Source organism: Lithobates pipiens, unplaced genomic scaffold (assembly GCF_037356315.1).
Source record: "Lithobates pipiens isolate NorthernLeopardFrog02 unplaced genomic scaffold, aLitPip1_a1.2 Scaffold_30, whole genome shotgun sequence".
Taxonomy (NCBI): domain Eukaryota; kingdom Metazoa; phylum Chordata; class Amphibia; order Anura; family Ranidae; genus Lithobates; species Lithobates pipiens.
Window position 1 is genome coordinate 178990761 of NW_027507791.1, and position 20041 is coordinate 179010801.

The 20041-nt window shown below is 45.2% G+C and overlaps 1 protein-coding gene across 1 annotated transcript in view; it reads left to right on the top strand.

The window, feature by feature from the left end:
• Positions 1 to 11229, top strand: part of LOC143942261 (ribonuclease inhibitor-like) — a 90071-nt gene extending 78842 nt beyond the window's left edge. Inside the window, exon 8 of the mRNA XM_077463504.1 lies at positions 11073 to 11229. Coding sequence (XP_077319630.1) covers positions 11073 to 11193 — 121 coding nt within the window. The 3' untranslated portion in view covers positions 11194 to 11229. The remainder of the gene's footprint in view (positions 1 to 11072) is intronic.
• The last annotated feature ends 8812 nt before the right edge of the window (positions 11230 to 20041 follow it).

A 20041-nucleotide genomic window follows, 5' to 3' on the forward strand; every position in this document is an offset into this window, starting at 1 on the left:
CACCCTCATTTATGTCCTCTCCTTATTCCTGCACTCACCAACTCCTGCTAATTCTAAATCCACAAACACAAAGAATCTCCAGGACCCTGGGACAGGTCCCTTCATATAAATCCCACTCCCATATTACCTCCCTCACTCTCCTGCTTCTCATAACCTCTGGAGATATATCCCCAAACCCCAGGCCTCCATCATTTAACTGTACCCCATGCACCCATAATCCTGCACCCTCTGGCAACAGATACAATCAACACAATTTAGTTCCCATTTCTATTCTTATCAAGACCTACTCCCTTTCTCTTGTGCTCTTTGGAATTCCTGCTCTGTCTGCAACAAACTCACCTCTCTCCATGACCTCTTTATCGCTAACTCATTTACTCTACTCACCATTATCGAAACCTGACTTCATGAATCCGACACTGCATCTTCTGCTGCCGTATCCCATGGTGATCTTCTCTGTACTCCCCCAGATCCAGTGGACGTAAGGGAGGAGGTGTCAGAATCCTTCTAGCTCCACATAGCACTTTTCAGGTACTTCAACCACCTCCCTCTCTGTCACTCTCCTCTTTCAAAGCATGCTGCATTCATCTTTTCACTCCAATTTCTCTAAGGATAGCTGTGATCTACAGGCTCCCTGGACCAGTATCAACCTTTCTTGATGACTTCTCTGCCTTGTTACCCAACTTTTTTTCTTCTGAAATCCCCACAATCATCCTGGGTGACTTCAACATCCCTATTAATACTAGCACAACATTCCTGCCACTTCCAAACTTCTCAGCCTAACCTCCTCCTTTGATCTGAAGCAGTGGATACATATTTCTACTCTGAAGGCAATACCCTTGACCTCTTTTTCTCTCACCATTGCACTCCATGCAACCTCTCTAACTATCCATTCACTCTCTCCCTCTCCTCCACCTCCTCTCCCTCCAACCACCTAAAAGTTACCCGCAGAAACCTATGTCATCTAAACCCTTCTCTTCTCTACTCTGCTACTGACAACCTCTATAACAAAATCTCAAACCTATCCTGCACAAACCTAGCCACTTCTGTCTACAATGCTTCACTTCTAGCCTCGCTGGACTCACTGGTCCCCCTCACTACACACAGAATCAGGCCCTGACCCTTTCTACCTTGGCAAACAGATGATACTAGAAGTCTGAAAAAAACATAGTCGTGCTCATGAGTGCCTATGGCGTAAGACTAAGTCTCAGAAAGATTTTAACCAATATAAATCTGAGCTCCAAAAATACGCTCCTCACTGCCAATCGGACTTATTTTATCACTCTCATTAGCAACTTATCATCAAGTTCCTGCCAACTCTTCTCTACCTTCAACTCTCTACTTTGTCCTCCACTGCCTCCACCCACCAACTCTCTCACTGCCCAGGAGATCGCCAATCACTTCAAACAGAAGATTGATACAATTAGTGAAGTGATCTCTACTGTTCAGATACCCTCCATGCATTACACTTCATGCCCACAGGTACAATCGTTGCTTCCCTCTTTCAACCCCACCACTATAGACGAGGTTGCTAAACTACTTGCTAAGGTCCACCTTACCATCTGCCCGCTAGATCCTGTTCCCTCGCAAATTCTCTACGTTCACCCTCTGGCTCTATGCTACACTCTCTAACCCAATATCCCCCTCTCTTCTGGCATCTTCCCCAACTCTCTAAAACATGCACTTGTCAGGCCCATACTTAAAAAGTCCTCCCTGGACCCAGCCGATCTTGATAACCTATGCCCCATCTCCTTGCTCCCCTTCTTATCCAAACTCCTTCAATGTCTGGTCTACAACCAACTGAGCGTCCACCTTGCTAATAATAGCCTTCTTGATCCCCTTCCTCCTCAACACTCCACAGAAACTGCTTTCCTAAAACTACTAACTGGCAAAACCAATTAACACTATTCTGTACTCCTACTTCTGGACCTCTCTGCTGCCTTTGATACTGTTGACCATCCCCTACTCCTCAAAAAAATCCACGCCTTTGGTCTCAGTGACTGTACTCTTTGCTGATTCTCCAACTTATCCAACCACACCTTTAGCATTTCTTACAACTCTGCTGCCTCCTCTCCTCTTGCTTTCTCTGTTGGGCTCCCCCAAGGTTCTGTTCTTGGACCTCTCCTATTTTCAATCAGATATATCAGTCTGGATGTCGCACCACTTCTTCAAACTTGATCTATCCAAAACCAAACTTAGAATTTTTCCATCCCCAAATGTCCTTTTTCCTTCCCCTGATCTCTCTTCCAAAATCGATGGCACAACTATAAACCCATCCTTGCATGCCAAGGTTCTAGTTGTTGTCCTGGACTCTGAACTCTCCTTTAAGCACCACATCCAATTGTTGTCCAAATCTTGCCGCCTCAACTTCCACAGCATCTCCAAAATGCGCCTCTTTCTAACCAATAACACAACAAAGCTCTTAATTCCCTGGTCATCTCTCGCCTTGACTACTGCAACTTCCTTCTCATTGGCTTACCTCTACATAGTCGATCACCTCTTCAATCCATCATGAATGCTGCTGCCAGACTCATCCAACTTACCAATCGCTCTGTGTCTGCAACCACTCTCTGTCAATCCCTCCACTGGCTTCCGCTCACCCAACAAATTAAATTCAAAATACTAACAACTACTTACAAAGCCATCCACAATTTAGCCCCCAGCTAAATGACTAGCCTAGTCTCTAAATACCAACCTACTCGTTCTCTTTGTTCATCTCAAGACCTTCTGCTCTCTAACTCCCTCATCCCGTCCTCCCATGCTCGCCTCCAGGACTTTTCCAAAGACTTTCCAATCCTATGGAATGCCCTACCCCAATCTGTCCATTTATCTCCTACTCTATTAGCTTTTAGACAATCCCTGAAAACCCTTCTCTTCAGGGAAGCCTAACCTACCCACACCTAACACCTGTATTTTAATTTTCTCCATAAGCTCACCCCCCACAGTTATTACCTTTAGTTCCAATTGATCCTCCCTTCTAGGTTGTAAGCTCTAATGAGCAGGGCCCCCTGATCTCTCCTGTATTGATTTGTATTGTAAGTGTACTGTCTACCCTCGTGTTGTAAAGCACTGAGCAAACTGTTGGTGCTTTATAAATCCTCTATAAATTATAATAATAACTCTTATCAAACATTTACACCTCATAGTTATAAGAGATCTAGCTGCACTTATGGGTGAGCCCCTCATAAAAGACTCCTGGACTGAAGAGTCTCAGTCTGGGAGCAGAGAGATTGAAGTTTCACCCAAGGAAGGAATACTCTGGCTTGAGCCGTGTCTAGGATTTGATCCAGATACTTCAAGTAATGGGTCATACTGCTGATTCCATGGAGTGGGCACACCACTTTTTAACACACTCTTTCTCAAATGGTTACAAGGATGGCAGATTGCTTGGGAGACACAATGAGCTTGTCAAGTTTTTACCATTCTCCATAAAGGAAGACTGCAATCAGAAAGGCCTTTGTGGTCTTAGGAGCCCCTAAGTAGCCTAGACTGGGGAGAGTACTGGTGGAGGGGACTGGCTGTTAGTGATGGCCGAACGGTTCGCCCGGCAGTCGTTTCGCGGCGAATTTGGGCTGTTCGCTGTCCGCCCGATCGGCGGACTTCCGTGTTTACTGTGTAAAAGAACTTTGACCTATGATGACACATCCATCATGGGGTACAGGACAGCCAATTGAGACATTACAACACTTGGACATTCCCCCTAACTTATAAATAGACCCGATCCGGTGGCCATTTTACATTCTTTCTTCTGTCACTATAGGGAGAGGTTGCTGTGTGGAGCAGGAAGAGATTGCAGTGACCCAAATCACTAGCTATTTGGTACACAAAAGTTCTTTTCAGGACTGGTATAGGTGTTAGGTGTAGTTCAGAATATAGGTTTGAGGCAGTGCTGTGCTAGTGATCGTTGCAGCAGCCTGAGTGTCTTTTGTCAGTGTAGAGAAAGGGACAGGACGCTGTGTGCTGCAGGGACAGTCAGTTTAATCAGTAGCTGTTACTATTAGGTCCACAAAGGTTCTTTTCAGGACTGGTATGGTAATAGGCTTGTACACGTATAATATTCTTTCTTTCAAATATAGAAAGAATATTATACTTGACTGCTGCCCTTCTGCTGCAGTCTGCTAATCATTCACAACCTACTTGTTCCACAAAGGTCTTTATAAGGAATGGTAACTTTGTCTAGGGTGCTACAGTACATAGGGTTGAGTGAGGTACAGTCTGCTATTCCATAAGGACTGGTAAAGGTCCACAATACATAGGGTTGAGGTGCACTACTGCTGACCGCTGCCCTATACTGCAGCAGTCCTTCATCAGTATAGGGACTGACGTACAGTCTGCTAATCATTCACAACCTACTTGTTCCACAAAGGTCCTTATAAGGAATGGTAACTTTGTCTAGGGTGCTACAGTACATAGGGTTGAGTGAGGTACAGTCTGCTATTCCTTAAGGACTGGTTTAGGTCCACAATACATAGGGTTGAGGTGCACTACTGCTGACCGCTGCCCTATACTGCAGCAGTCCTTTATCAGTATAGGGACTGAGAGTTTTGTCACAGGGTCATTTAAAAAATGACAGGCAGAGGAAGAGGCAGGCCCTTCCACAGGGGTGGTAGGGGTAGGGCAGGAGCAACAGGCTTGAGCCAAAGTGGGAAGTTGCAGAAGGTGCGTTCAATTCACACCAGACTTGGTTGAGTGGCTCACTCAGCCTTACTCTTCTGCACCCTCCTCATCCTCTCGATCTGCACCCTCTTCTTCACTCTCTGCTATGTGCACCCCCAAAGACACTACCACCAACAACACCACCACCACCACATACCTTCCGCTTGAGTCACATGAATTATTTTCTGATCCATATCAAGACATTTCTGATGCGCAGCCACTCTTGGTATTGGATCAGGAAGAGGAGGTAGCAACAACCGTTACTCAGCAGTCTGACGACAGTACCCAGATCAGCCCAAGGAGGAGGTTGGTCCCCGGTGTTGCTGCCTACTCCGAGATCTCTACTTATAGCGGTGGGGAAGGTGACGTCGATGATGACGTGTCTAGTGATGTCACGTGGGTGCCCACAAGAGAGGAAGAGGAGGGGAGTTCAGAGGGACATATGGACCAGCACATAGGGAGGAGAAGCAGGAATAACTTGCATTGCACAGGAGGGACAAAGCAGACTGCAAATGTATCAGGAGCGAGTCATCAACCATGTACGGTCACATCTGGCGCTCCCAGGACACCGGCACATGGCCCAGTGTGGGCTTTTTTTAACGTGTCTGCTGCTGACAATAGCGTTGCCATCTGCAATCTTTGCAGTCAGCGCATTAGTCGCGGTAAGCCCAACACTCACCTAGGGACGACGGCCTTAAGAAGGCACATGAGCAGCCATCACCGAGCCCAGTGGGAGCAACGGAACACACAAAGCCACACTCCAGGCTCTCACCGTCCAGCCTCGTCTTCTACTTCTCCTTCTCCTCTCTCCTCACAATTGTCCTCCACTCCACCTTCCATCACGCCAAGCTCACGTTTTTCTGCAAAAAGGCAGGCTTCCGTGGGCCTAATGTTTGAGCGTAAAAAAATGACGCCGGATAAGCCTCTTGCCCAACGGTTGACGGCTGGCTTGTCAGAACTCGTAGCCCGCCAACTACTGCCATATAAACTGGTGGACTTGGAGGCCTTTCGCAAATTTGTGGCCATTGGAACACCACAATGGAAGGTCCCAGGAAGGAAGTATTTCTCACAGAAGGGCATCCCAGAGGTATATGGCCATGTTCAGCGGCAAGTGAATGTATCTCTGGCACACAGTGTCGGTGCCACATCTGACCACAGACACGTGGTCTAGCAAACACGGGCAGGGAAGGTATATCACTTTTACTGCTCACTGGGTGAACCTTCTGACGGCCGTCAAGCATGTAACCCATGGCACCCGTGTAGATTTGGTTTTACTGCCACGGATTGCATGCAGGCCTGGCCCTTCTCCTCCTCCTCCTCCTCCTACTTCATCCTCCTCCCTCTCCTCCTCGGCTGACTCCTCCTTTTCCGCTGCTAGCGTCTCTTCCGCTGCGCCGCCCAAGCTCCCCAGAACCTATTCGACATGCCAGGTGAGACGTTGTCATGCCGTGCTGCGTCTGTTGTGCCTGGAAGCCAAGAGCCACACTGGCCCGGCACTCCTTTCAGCTTTGCGTTCACAGGCAGATCAGTGGCTAACACCTCTCAATTTGACAGTTGGTAAAGTGGTGTGTGACAACGGTGCCAATCTGCTTAGCGCATTGAAACAGGGCAAAATCACACATGTGCCATGCATGGCACACGTCTTAAACTTGGTCGTGCAGCGATTTGTTGTCAAATACCCTGGGGTCCAGGACATCTTGCGGCAGGCAAGGAAAATCTCGGCCCATTTCAGAAGATCTTACACGGGCATGGCTCGCCTTGCTGACATTCAGCGGTGACACAATCTGCTGGTCAGACGTCTTATTTGTGATTGCCCGACGCGATGGAACTCAACCTTCTATATGCTTGATAGGCCGCTCCAGCAGAAACGTGCAGTTAACGTCTACCTGTATGAACTCTGCGGCAGAACAGGTTCTGGGGAGCTGTTTTTTTTTTCACCGCGCCAGTGGCTGCTCATGCGCGACGCATGCAGACTTCTGAGGCCATTTGAGGAGATCACCAAACTGGTCAGTCGCAGCCATGGCGCCATCAGTGACATGGTACCTTATGCCTTCTTTATGGAGCGTGCACTGCGTTGTGTCATTGATCAAGCTGTGGAGGAGCAGGAGCGGGAAGATGAGGAAGTCGCAATGCTGGATGAATTCCCGGGGGGCTACTCTGAGACAAGTGAACAACAGGAGTCTGAAGAGGAGTCAGAGGAGGATGGTGTCGGGGCGGATGAGGAGGAGCAAGAAGAGCATGCTTTAAACCTTTCTGGGATCCCTGTTGTGCGTGGATTGGGAAAGGAGAATGAAGAGGACGGCATTATCCTGGATGATGAGCAGGAGCCAGGCCACCACACTGCTTCCAGTTAAGTGCAAATGGTGGCCTTAATGCTCCAGTGTTTTAATAGGGACCCCCGTATAAAAAGCATAAGGGTCAAGGACCAGTACTGGGTGGCAACGTACTTAGACCCCCACTACAAACACAAAATGGCGGAAATGTTACCACCGTCACAGATGGCTGGCAGAATGGAGCACTTCCAGGCCTTGCTTCGAGAAATGCTGCATTCTGCTTTTGCGTGCGCTGGCAGAGGAGCAATTACCACTCCCAGAGAAGGAGTTGCGGGTACCAATCCAACAGCTCCTGCAAGAAGAGGCCGGTTTGAAGATGTGTTGGTGACTTCGGATATGAGGTCATTCTTTCAGCCGACCCATTGACAGGTGTCATCCGGATCCAGCATCAGGGAACGCTTAGACCGCCAGGTGTCCGACTACATTGGGTTAACGGCCGATGTGGACGCTCTGAGGAGTGATGAACCCCTGGACTACTGGGTGGGCAGGCTTGACCTCTGGCCAGAGCTTGCCCAATTTGCAATCGAACTGTTGGCTTGCCCCTCGTCCAGTGTCCTGTCCGAAAGGACGTTCAGCGCAGCAGGGGGGATCGTGACCGATAAGCGTACTCGCCTAGCTCACGACAGTGTTAACTACCTCACATTTCTAAAAATGAATGAAGCATGGATCTCGGAGGAATTCAACACATGTGACCAGTAGACCATGTATATGTCTATAAACGATTTTTTTAATCGAGCACACAGACCTTCTTTCTTCATTTGGCTCACTTCCTTGTCCAAAAAAAGCACACCGTACTATATGCCCATACCCTCCTGTTTGAAGAGGTTGAGCGGTGTCATATTTCTACTGGAGCTGCTTATTATGAGGGGCTCCCACCATCCCTGTGCTGTGCTGACTTCCTCCTGGGGCTGCTTATTATGAGGGGCTCCCACCATCCCTGTGCTGTGCTGACTTCCTCCTGGGGCTGTACCTCTGCTGTGCATATTATGAAGGGCTCCCACCATCCCTGTGCTATGCTTATTATGAGGGGCTCCCACCATCCCTGTGCTGTGCTGACTTCCTCCTGGGGCTGCTTATTATGAGGGGCTCCCACCATCCCTGTGATATGCTGACATCCTCCTGGGGCTGCTTATTATGAGGGGAACCTACCATCCCTGTGCTGTGCTGACTTCCTCCTGGGGCTGTACCTCTGCTGTGCATATTATGAGGGGCTCCCACCATCCCTGTGCTATGCTCATTATGAGGGGCTCCCACCATCCCTGTGCTATGCTGACTTCCTCCTGGGGCTGCTTATGGTGCAGGTGTCAGTGCTGTATATCACGGTGCTGATGTCAGTACGCTCTATCATGGTGCTGCTGTCAGTGCTGTATATCACGGTGCTGGTGTTAGTGCTTTATGTTACGCTGCTGATGCCAGTGCTCTCTATCACGGTGCAGGTGTCATTGCTGTCTGTCACGCTGCTGATGTCAGTGCCCTCTATCACGGTGCTGCTGTCAGTGCTGTAAATCACGGTGCGGTGTTAGTGCTTTATGTCATGCTGCTGATGTCAGTGCTCTCTATCACGGTGCTGCTGTCAGTGCTGTATGTCACGCTGCTGATGTCAGTGCTCTCTATCATGGTGCTGGTGTCAGATGACTCTATCACGGTGCAGGTGTCATTGCTGTATGTCACACTGCTGGTGATCATCTCCTGCACCCTCTTCTTTGCCTACCCTGACCTTCCCTCTCCTCCATTGTCTTCATGCTCTCCACAGTCCTGAATTGTCACAACAATTTCCCATATAAAAAAAGAATGCTTGTAGTTGTCGATCCCAGATTCACCTCATACATGTGTTATGTCATTGGCCATGTGGTGGGACTATGTTTGCACAGCTATTAATTATTTTGTGGCTGCAAATTTGACCTGTAGGTTTGCAAAGTTCGCCTCCCATTGAAGTCAATGGGGCCCGCCGCGAACGTTAGCCATCACTACTGGCTGTTCTTCAAGGTTTAAAGTGGTGCTCACCACATCAATAAGGCTACTTTCACACTGAGAAGCTTTACAGATGCTATAGCACCTGTAAAGCGCCTCTCCTCTCACTCCAGTGCGAACGTTCGAGGGCTTTTACACTGGAGTGGTGCACTGGCAGGACACTCAAAGTCCTGCAAGCAGCATCTTTGAGGTGCTGTAGGAGTGGTGTATACTGAAAAGCAAAGCAAAAACTATGGTAAAGTGCCGCTAAAAATAGCAGTGCTTTACCACCGACGTGAAAGTGCCCTTAGCCCTTGTACACACGGTCGGAGAATCTGTCGGAATGAGTCTTATCGGACCGTGTCGTCAGATAATCCGACTGTGTGTGGTATGCATCGGACTGATTCCGTCCGAATCTCTGTCCGACCCAATTTTCCAACATGTTGGAAATATTTCCCGACCAACTGGGCCGGCCGGACCTAATCCGATCATGTGTAGAGCATTTTCATCGGGCCAAGTGCCACGCATGCTCAGATCAAATTCCTACATCAAAGCTATTGACTACTAGCCTGAATGTAGTCCCATTATAACGAAATTACGTCATCACGTTCTGAAAGATCGGATTTTTCGCCAACTTGGCCCGACCGTGTGTACGCAACAGTTTCGGACACAATCCGTCGGACTAAATCCGACGGGCAAAATCCGACGGATTTGGTTGGCAAAATCTCTGACCGTGAGTACGTGGGCTTAGAGTGTTTATGTTGGGAGTAATGGCAGAAGACTGATTCCTCAGGTACAGGTTTATCCTTCATGGGCTTTAGAGACTCGGCATACAAGAGTCTAGTCACACATGTCCAGTCTCATGGGGAGGATCCACTTATCTGCATTTACACATCAGATCAGCAATAATGTAACAACAATCTTTATTGAATGGAAGAAAAAAGCTGCAAGAAAGTTAAAGCTGTATTAAACCCAAAGCCAAAAATGTCATATCACAGCTTACCAATCATTAGATGTGGTGGCTGCATTCATGTTTGTTTTATTCCTTTGTTATCTCCTTGTGGTCTGGCCAGTAAGACATTTCCTGTATTAGTGAGACACAACTCCGGAGGAGCATTTTTAGTCGGCTGAAAAGTTGTGATAAATGTATTAGCAGATTTAGATACACTAACAAATTGAAGCCAAACTCCAGCTCACACTTTATAGTCAGTTACAGCAAACCATTTTGGGGGATAAAAATTTTGCATGAATAAATAAAAGCTGATCATATTAATCACCGACTGCCAGTGTTAAATGGTTTGTCTCATCCATGTAAACTGATACATTCTGCTGGAGATCTTGTGCTTTTGAAAATACCTGTTGACTGGTTCACCAAATAAAAATAGAAGAAAGCCAAAGAAAGGAAATCTTTTACAGCCATCACATCTAAGAATTGGTAAGCTGCAATATAATAAATGTTTGCTTTTGGGTTTAATAACGCTTTAAACTTTTCTCATCAGAGTAGAGAAAAGACATCCATCCTCCTAGGACACAAGCAAAACACTGAGGCATGCTGGGAGTAGGAGGGATTATCCTGGCCTGGCCAACAATTTTTTCATTTGTCAGTGTCAGAGGTTCCTGTAGGTGGCAGTATAACCCAAACTTATCTAAACTGCTCTGTCCCTCATTAGATGAGAAAGAAAGAGAAGTGTGACTGTGATTGGTGGGTTTCGTGCATCACAGAACATCTTACAGGACAAATGACCAATGAGGAGGAATATTTCCTGTTATATAATCTGATATCTCCCATCATCCTCCATTGTGCAGTGTCACTTCTTAGTTGGTAAAGTCCTACAAGAAGGTGACAGGATGGTGTAAGGTCCATCACACACAGTACAATCTGACCATACAATCTTTGTACAATCAGCTTTATATCTTCCAGAACCTCATAAGATGAGGACCTACCTAAACCATCATATCAGTCTCTATACAATCAGACAGATCCTCACTCTACATATGTGTTGGAAGATCGAACAGAGATTGTAAAATCAGATTTTAATGTGTGTGGAGAGCTTAATATATATCCTGGAGGATGCTGGGAAATAATGTGAGACAATTCTGCTGAGATCTGATGACTGTTTATATCCTCTCTTCTAGGATCAGAAAATACCGCTTGTCAGAGGAATCAAGAAGAGAACTAGAAAATCTGAAAAATCTCCGACCAGAAATGAAGATTTCTATGATGACCCCCGAGGAGGAGAATCAGCTACAGCTGTGAATGGAGGAGGGGGGAGGGGACATTGCCGTGAATGGAGGAGGGGGAGAGGACATTGCTGTGAATGGAGGAGGGGAGGGGACATTGTTCTCTGGATGAGGATGAGGATGAGATATAAATCTGAACAAACCTGACCCAAGAGGAGAATGGATCATCACAGATGAACTAATACACCAGGACACAATGGGGGATTCTGTTTTGTAATGAAGATAAAAACTGAACATTTCCTATATAACCCGACTCAGGGAACACAGCCGACATTTATCTGTCATGCCGGTATTTATCTTACACAGCCGGCTCCCCCTCCCCTCCCCCATGGTGGGGGGATCCTTGTTCTCTGAATGGAATCTCCCCCCAATGTGTCACTGCCGGCCTTTCCCCACGGACTCCGTGTCCCCCACATGGACTGATCTCTGCAGGAGATCTGAGAATTGGGTTTGTATGAAGCTGTGTGCTGGAGGAGGACAATACAGGAGGACTCATCAGAAGATCCATCAGCCTGGGAGCGGCTAATCAGGGGACAGAGTAGCCCTTGAAGAGTGCTGGGGGGACCCCAATGGGGGATGGGATGGAGGTGTACGAAAATCTTACTATATATCATCAGTCTATGTATTCATCATTACATACACAGCAGGGATTGGGATTCCATTCTCTATAATACTGAGTGATATTCTAGATTATAATGAATACAAAGAGTACAACTAGAGAAGAGAATTGGTGGTGATATTATTGGGTGACATTAATGGGGCGCAGACCATATACTGCACATCATATCACAGGACATTCCAGGGTTTTCGTGACATTTAATGCGGTTTTAAGTTGTAATAAATAAAATGTGTAATGAGTAGGACACATCACACTATTACTAGCACTTTTTTATCAGCAAAACACAGATAATCCTATTTTTGGCTTATCATTTTCAGCGGCTGATATAATGGTACATCCCTAATTTATATCCTGTTAAAATAAATTACCATCATAAAATGAATCTATGATTCCCATGAAATAATTTCTCACCAAAAAAAATTGCAAAATACATTTACTTAGGGGGCATTTTATAAATCATTTCTTCTCGGAATGTCAGAAGTATTTGTGAACGCCAAACAAAATGCGCTGTCATTTTTCTAAAAGATTCATTTCTGTGTTGTCAGCTCTATCTAGTGGGCAAAATGCAGAATAGTTTTCTGAAAGATCTAATTTGGCAATGTATACTACATTTTGACTTCTAGATGGTGCTCATGATACAGGAATTAATCTGCATTATATTACTAAAAGTATTGGGACACCTCCCTTTACATAAACTTTAATGGCATCCCAGTCTTAGTCTATAGGGTTCAATATTGAGTTGGCCCACCCTTTTACAGCTATAACAGCTTCAACTCTTCTGGGAAGGCCGTCCACAAGGTTTATGAGAGTGTCTATGGGAATGTTTGACCATTCTTCCAGGAGTGCATTTGTGAGGTCAGGCACTGATGTTGGATGAGAAGGCCTGGCTTACAATCTCTGTTCGAATTCATCCCAAATGTGTTCTATCGGTGTTCTATCTGTGCAAGCCAGTCAAGTCCCTCCACCCCAAACACACTCATTCATGTCTTTATGGACATTGCTTTTTGCACTGGTCCAAATCATTTGGTGGAGGGGAGATTATGGGGTGGGGTTGTTTTTCAGGGGTTGGGTTGGCCCCTTAATTCCAGTGAAGGGAACTCTTAAGGCATCAGCATAATAAGACATTTTGGACAATTTCAACTTTGGGGCGGCCCCTTCCTGTCCCAGCATGACTGTGCACCAGAGCACAAAGCAAGGTCCATAAAGACATGTATAAATGAGTCCTGTGCCATAATCACCAGGAGTGACATCATGGCGGCTTCGCCCACTCACACAACATGAAGTCTGAACCCGGACAGAAGAGGGTTAAGATGGAAGCCCTGTCAGTGGTGAAAGTGCGCCACTGGAGGGCTTTGTTGTAAGGTGAGTCTCACATAATGTAATAGTATGTACTGCATACTAGCACATTATGCCATTGCCTTGCAGGTTTTAAAAAAGATAGTGGTTTATTACCACTTTAAATACTGACCACACTAAGCAGGAGAGCACACCATGGTCAGTTCTCGAGCTATGCTGGGAACTCAGTGTGCTCTCCTCCAATGATCAGACTTGTCCTGACACCCCCCGTCCCCCACACAGTCATTCACTGGGAAGAACAGTGTGCTGCTGCTTCTGCCCCCCCAGTTCTTATGCAGCTGAGAATAGAGGGAATGTGATCACTTATAAAAAGGAAAAAAATATATTTATGTTTTTTGTTTTATTTATACAAAAATGTTTTGCATTTCATTTCTATTTTAATTTGAATGAATTTTTTTACAATCACTTTAAGCCATGGTTCACATTGATGCCACTTTTTATATTGTGCGACTTGAAGTCGCATGATTTCATAGTAGCAGGTCACCAGGTGCTACTTGGCTTACATCTGTGATACTTCATGCACAGATGTCTATGGAAATCGCACCTGAAATCGGCAAAAATAGTGCAGGAACCTTTTTTTTTTTTTTTTTTTTTTTTTTTTTTATCAAATCAGTGCATAGAGCAAAGTCGGAGTCACACAGATTCAAATGGTTCCATTGCTGACAATAGGATGCAACTTGTCATGTGATTTGGAACTGTCTAATTGCATGACAAGTCGCACTGGTGTGAATGGGGGCTTAGGCTCCGCTCATATCTATACATGTTGATTTTGAGCGTTTCTGCAGTGATTTCTGCTTTTTTTTTTTTTAACAGCAATTTGCATTTTAGTTGTTTATTTATTTATTTTTAAATTTGTTGTTGGGCAGATTTAAAAATGGAAATTGTGCCAAAAGGCGGTAAAAACGCACTACCTGCTTTTCTGCAGCTTCTCCATTGAAGTCTATTGAACCAAAAACTGCAAAAAATCAGTTTTGCATTTAAAAAGGTCCCTGAGGTCGGTTCACACTGGACGTGGTGCGAATTTACAGCAAATTTCCTGCAAATCCACCCCCCATCTAAGCCGGGGGTCATACTGAATGCAGGTTTTTCATCTGAACTCGCAACATTTCAAACCGGCATTTCAGTGCAACTTCGGGGGGAGATTTGAGAGACATCTTTGCGGCTTCATACACAGATGTCTATTGAAATCGCCCCTGAATTTGCCAAAAGTAGTGCAGGAGCCACTTTTGGGATTCGGATGGTGCCATTGCTGGCAATAGGCTGCTATATGGCATGCGATTTGACATGTCAAACTGGCCCAATGTGAATGGGGGCTAAATTGCAAACCTGCTCATGTCAACCGATTGCGGAGTGTATGTTCATTTAATGAAACTCCGCAATCGATTTGCAAAATGCAGCGTGATTTGCAGAATCGGATCGCATGGGTGTGAACACACAATGTGATCCGATTCTGGTGCTGACAAAAAAAAGGGTTCTGCATGAGTTTGGTGGGAATGTGATGAGAACGGTATCATTAGCAGTAATCAGCATGGATTCATGAAGAATTGTTCTTACCAAATCAATCTACCAACCTTCTATGAGGAGGTGAGTTGCCATCTAGACAAAGGGAGGCCCGCAGACGTGGTGGATCTGAATTCTGCAAAAGCATTTGACACAGTTCCCCATAAACATTTACTGTACAAAATAAGGTCCGTTGGCATGGACCATAGGGTGAGTACATGGATTGAAAACTGTCTACAAGGGCAAGTTCAGAGGGTGGTGATAAATAGGGAGTACTCGGAATGGTCAGGGGTGGATAGTGGGGTCCCCCGGGCTTCCCTGCTGGGACCAATCCTATTTAATTTGTTCATAAACTACATGGAGGATGGGGGAAACAGCTCAATCTCTGTATTTGCGGACGATACTAAGCTAAGCAGGGAAATAACTTCTCTGCAGGATGTGGAAACCTTGCAAAAAGATCTGCACAGATGATTGGGGTGCCAACTACGTGGCAAATGAGGTTTAATGTAGAAAAATGTAAAATAATGCATTTGGGTGGCAAAAATAGGAATGCAATCTATACACTGGGGGGAGAACCTCTGGGGGAATCTGATGGAAAAGGACCTGGGGGTCCTAGTAGATGATAGACTCACCAATGGCATGCAATGCCAAGCTGCTGCTAACAAAGAAAACTGAATATTGGCATGCATTAAAAAGAGGATCAACTCCAGAGATAAAACGATAATTCTCCCGCTCTACAAGACTCTGGTCCAGCCGCACCTAGAGTATGCTGTCCAGTTCTGGGCACCAGTCCTCAGGAAGGATGTACTGGAAATGGAGTGAATACAAAGAAGGGCAACAAAGCTAATAAAGGGTCTGGAGGATAAAAATTATGAGTAGGGATGAGCTTTGAGTTTGAGTCAAACTCATGTTCGACTTGAACATTGCCTGTTTGCCGAATGGCAACCAATTTGGAGTGTTTGCGGCAAATTCGAAAAGCCGTGGAACACCCTGTAAAAGTCTATGGGAGAAATGTAAAGTGCTAATTTTAAAGGCTTATATGCAAGTTATTGTCATAAAAAGTGTTTGGGGACCCGGGTCCTGCCCCAGGGGACATGTATCGATGCAAAAAAAAGTTTTAAAAACGGCTGTTTTTTCTGGGAGCAGTGATTTTAATATTGCTTAAAGTGGAACAATAAAAGTGTAATATTCCTTTAAATTTCATACCTTGGGGGTGTGTATAGTATGTCTGTAAAGGGGCGCATGCTTCCCGTGCTTAGAACTGTCCCTGCACAAAGTGTAATTTCTGCAGGAAAAAAGTAATTTAAAAGCACTCGCGGCTATAATGAATTGTCAGCTCCCCGTTTTACAGAGAACAGTCATTGAAAGTCATTGATAAAAAAAAAAATTCAGGTCTGGTATGGATATTAAAAGGAACCCCACATCAAATTTACAAAATAAAATGATGTGGGGTTCCCCCCAAATATCCATACCAGACCCCCCCAGGTTTGGTATGGATTTTAAGGGGAACTCCACGGCAAATTTAAAAAAATGGCATGGAGCTCCCCCCAAAAATCCATACCAGACCCTTTATCCGAGCACACAACCTGGCAGGCCAAAGGAAAAGAGGGGGGCGAGAGAGCCCCCCCCCTCCTGAACTGTACCAGGTCACATGCCCTCAACATTGGGAGGATGCTTTGGGGGTCTGTGACCCCCTCAAAGCCCAATGTCCCCATGTTGATGGGGACAAGGGCCTCATCCCCACAACCCTGGCCGGTGGTTGTGGGGGTCTGCGGGTGGGGGGCTTATCAGAATCTGGAAGCCCCCTTTAACAAGGGGACCCCCAGATCCCACCCACCATTTGAAATGATAATGGGTACATTGTACCCCACCATTTCACAAAGAAAGTGTAAAAATGTGTTAAAAAAACACACAGACACCGTTGGGATAAGTCCTTTATTAAAAAAAAAAAAAAAAAAAAGATTCCAGCGGTGGTAATCCACTCTTGGTATCCAGCGATGGGTGATCTCTTCTCCGAGGTCCAGTGATGGGTGATCTCTCCCGATGACGTCCAGCGCAGCGCATCCTGTCTCCACCAGAGACACTGCGGGAATCCCAGCAGCCTGACGGGTCTTAGCTGAGGAGGACGGGGCTACCCGTCACCTGACCCCGCCCTCCTACGACGCAAGAAGAAATCGGGGCTTCCCCAGTGACGTGTGAGTGACCCCGCCCCCTCTGATGTAACGGAGCTAAGTAGTATCTAAGAACTGTCAGGCTGCCGGGATTCCAGTGGTGTCTCTGGTGGAGACAGGATGCACTGCGCTTGATGTCATAGGGAGAGATGATCAGTCATCACAGGATACCAAGAGTGGATTACCACCGCTGGAATCTGTTTTTTATTTTTTTAATAAAGGACTTATCCCAATGGTGTCTGTGTGTTTTTTTTTAACAATTCTTTACACTTTCTTTGTGAAATGGTAGGGGTATAATGTACCATTTCAAACAGGGGGTGGCGGGATCTGGGGGTCCCCTTGTTAAAGGGGGCTTCCAGATTCTGATAAGTCCCCCGCCCGCAGACCCCTACAACCACCGGCCAGGGTTGTGGAGTTGAGGCCCTTGTCCCCATCAACATGGGCACATGGTGCTTTGAGGGGTCACAGACCCCCAAAGCATCCTCCCAATGTTGAGGGCATGTGGCCTGGTACGGTTCAGGAGAGGGGCGCCTTCTGCCTGCCAGTTCACATGCTCGGATAAAGGGTCTGGTATGAATTTTTGGGGGGAACTCCGCCATTTTTTTTATTTGGCGTGGAGTTCCCCTTAAAATCCATACCAGACCTTGTATGGATATTTGGGGGAACCCCACGTCATTTTTAAATTTGATGCGGGGTTCCCCTTAACCCCTTCCCACCGTGCGTACGCAGATGTGCGTACTCGGCTTCCGGGGGGTATACCGGGATGATGCCCACACCTGCAGGCATCATCCTGGTACCGTTTTTTCCAGAGGGCGATTGGCTATCCAGCCATAACAACCGAAGCGGGTAAAAGCCGCTCGGCTGTTATGCCAGAGGAGCGGGAGGGGATCTCCCCCCTCCTGCCTCCTCCCGCTGCTGTTACCGGTGCTCTCGCTTGATCGGGAGCACTGATTCAAGATCCGGCTCCTCCGGCTGCTGGGGAGGAACTGGAACGAAGCCGTAATTGTTCCAGTATCCTAATCGTAAACACGGAAGCGACGTCATGACGTCACTTCCCGTTTACTCGGCTGCCAATGGCGCTGGTTTTAAAAAAAAATATACGGTATTCAGAATCGCCGTTTTCAGCGATCTGAATACATTAAAGTGTAAAGGTGGGGTAGGGGGTCTTTTAGACCCCCCCCCATCCCTCCATAAAGAGTACCTGTCACCACCTATTACTGTCACAAGGGATGTTTACATTCCTTGTGACAGCAATAAAAGTGATCAAATTTTTATTTTTTATTTTTTTAAACAATTTAGTCATTTTATTATAAATAAAAAAAAAAAAAAATTTTTTTAAAGCGCCCGTCGTCCCCACGAGCTGGTGAAGCAAAGAAAGCGCATACGGAAGTCGAGCCCGCATATGTAAACGTGTTCAAATCACACTTGTGAGGTATCGCCGCGATCGTCAGAGCGAGAGCAATAATTCTAGCACTAGACCTCCTCTGCAACGCTAACCTGGTAACCGTAAAAAAAAATTTAAGCGTCGCCTATTGAGATTTTTAGATACCGTACTTTGTTGTCAATCCACGAGTGCGTGCAATTATAAAGTGTGACATGTTTGGTATCTATTTACTCGGCGTAACATTATCTTTCACATTATGCAAAAAAATTGGGCTAATTTTACTGTTTCGTTTTTTTTTTTATTAATGAAAGTGGCCCTTTTCCCAAAAAGTTGCGTTTAAAACACCGCTGCGCAAATACCGTGTGACATAAAATATTGCAACAATCGCCGTTTTATTCTCAAGAGTCTCTGCTAAAAAAATATATATAATGTTTGGGGGTTCCAATTAATTTTCTAGCAAAAAATATGGATTTTAACTTGTAAACACCAAATGCCAAAAATAGGCTTAGTCATGAAAGGGTTTATATCCATACCTGAAGGGCCTGGTAATTGAATTTGGGGGAGGCCCACGCATTTTTTTTATTAATGACTTTCAATGACTGTTCTCTGTATTACAAGGAGACGACAAGTGTTTTTAAATTACTTTTTTTCCTGCAGAAATGACACTTTGTGCAGGGACAGTTCTAAGCATGGGAAACATGCACCCCTTTACAGGTATACTATACGTACCACCCAGGTACGAAATTTAAAGGGATATTACATTTTTATTAAATGATAGTGTTTTATTCCTGCGCTACCACTGGTGATCTATCAAATGTCAGGGGCTGCTGCTACTACCGGAATGGATCACACCGTATCCACTTAATATGAAACTAAAGATATGTTGGTATTGCGCTGTCCCTATATTAAATAACCCTCCGAGGGTGATAAGTATAATGCCTAATTACATAAATCAATAGTGTAATATAAAAATATATATATATCTATAAATGTCTACTGAATAGTATCAAAAAGTGCAAAGTGCTACATTAAATAAAATAAAATAAACACACCACAAAGGTGATAGAATCCAAATAAATGAAAATCAAGTGAACAAAGGTAAGTAACTAAAAACAGTCTCTTAGAAAATTACTATTTTGATAAAGTGCAGAAAAAATGCAAAAAAATGTAAAAAAAGTAAACGCACTACAGAGTCAATTGAAAACCTCCACAGAAACACAACTGCTTCAATTGAGCGCAAAGCCAAAAAACAGTGAATTGATCATAAAGTGCCAAGTACGTCTTATAAATGTGCAAATAAGTAAACACACTCCAGAGGTGATATAAGTGAACCACCCTAATAATAAACAAATGATATACAAGAAAATAAGAGAGTATACCTAGACCAAAAAGAGGGTACCCTCTCCTGATCACATGGGAATAAACTTTAGAATAAACAAAAAAAAAAATGTATATATATATATATATATATATATATATATATATATATATATATAAAATAGTAAACACACTACAGAGCCGGCTGCAACATATGTTATATCAGAATGAATCCGGCCTCTATAGATTAAATATACATATTGAAATCCATCAAAAATAAAAAGATATAAATTTTTTCATCAGGGGAACGTGATGTGATGTCACGCGTAGGGACGGGAAGGAAGCTGAATGTGGATGCACTTGCTGCTGATTGCTAGAAAAAGGCTTTTTTCTATCTATTAATGTGTGAGTACCCTGTGTATGTACATTTTTAATAAATGCTATTTGTGAGATACTACACTATGGTATTCCCTCTCTATTAATCTATTGGGTCCTCTGGAGCAATAAGAATAAAATT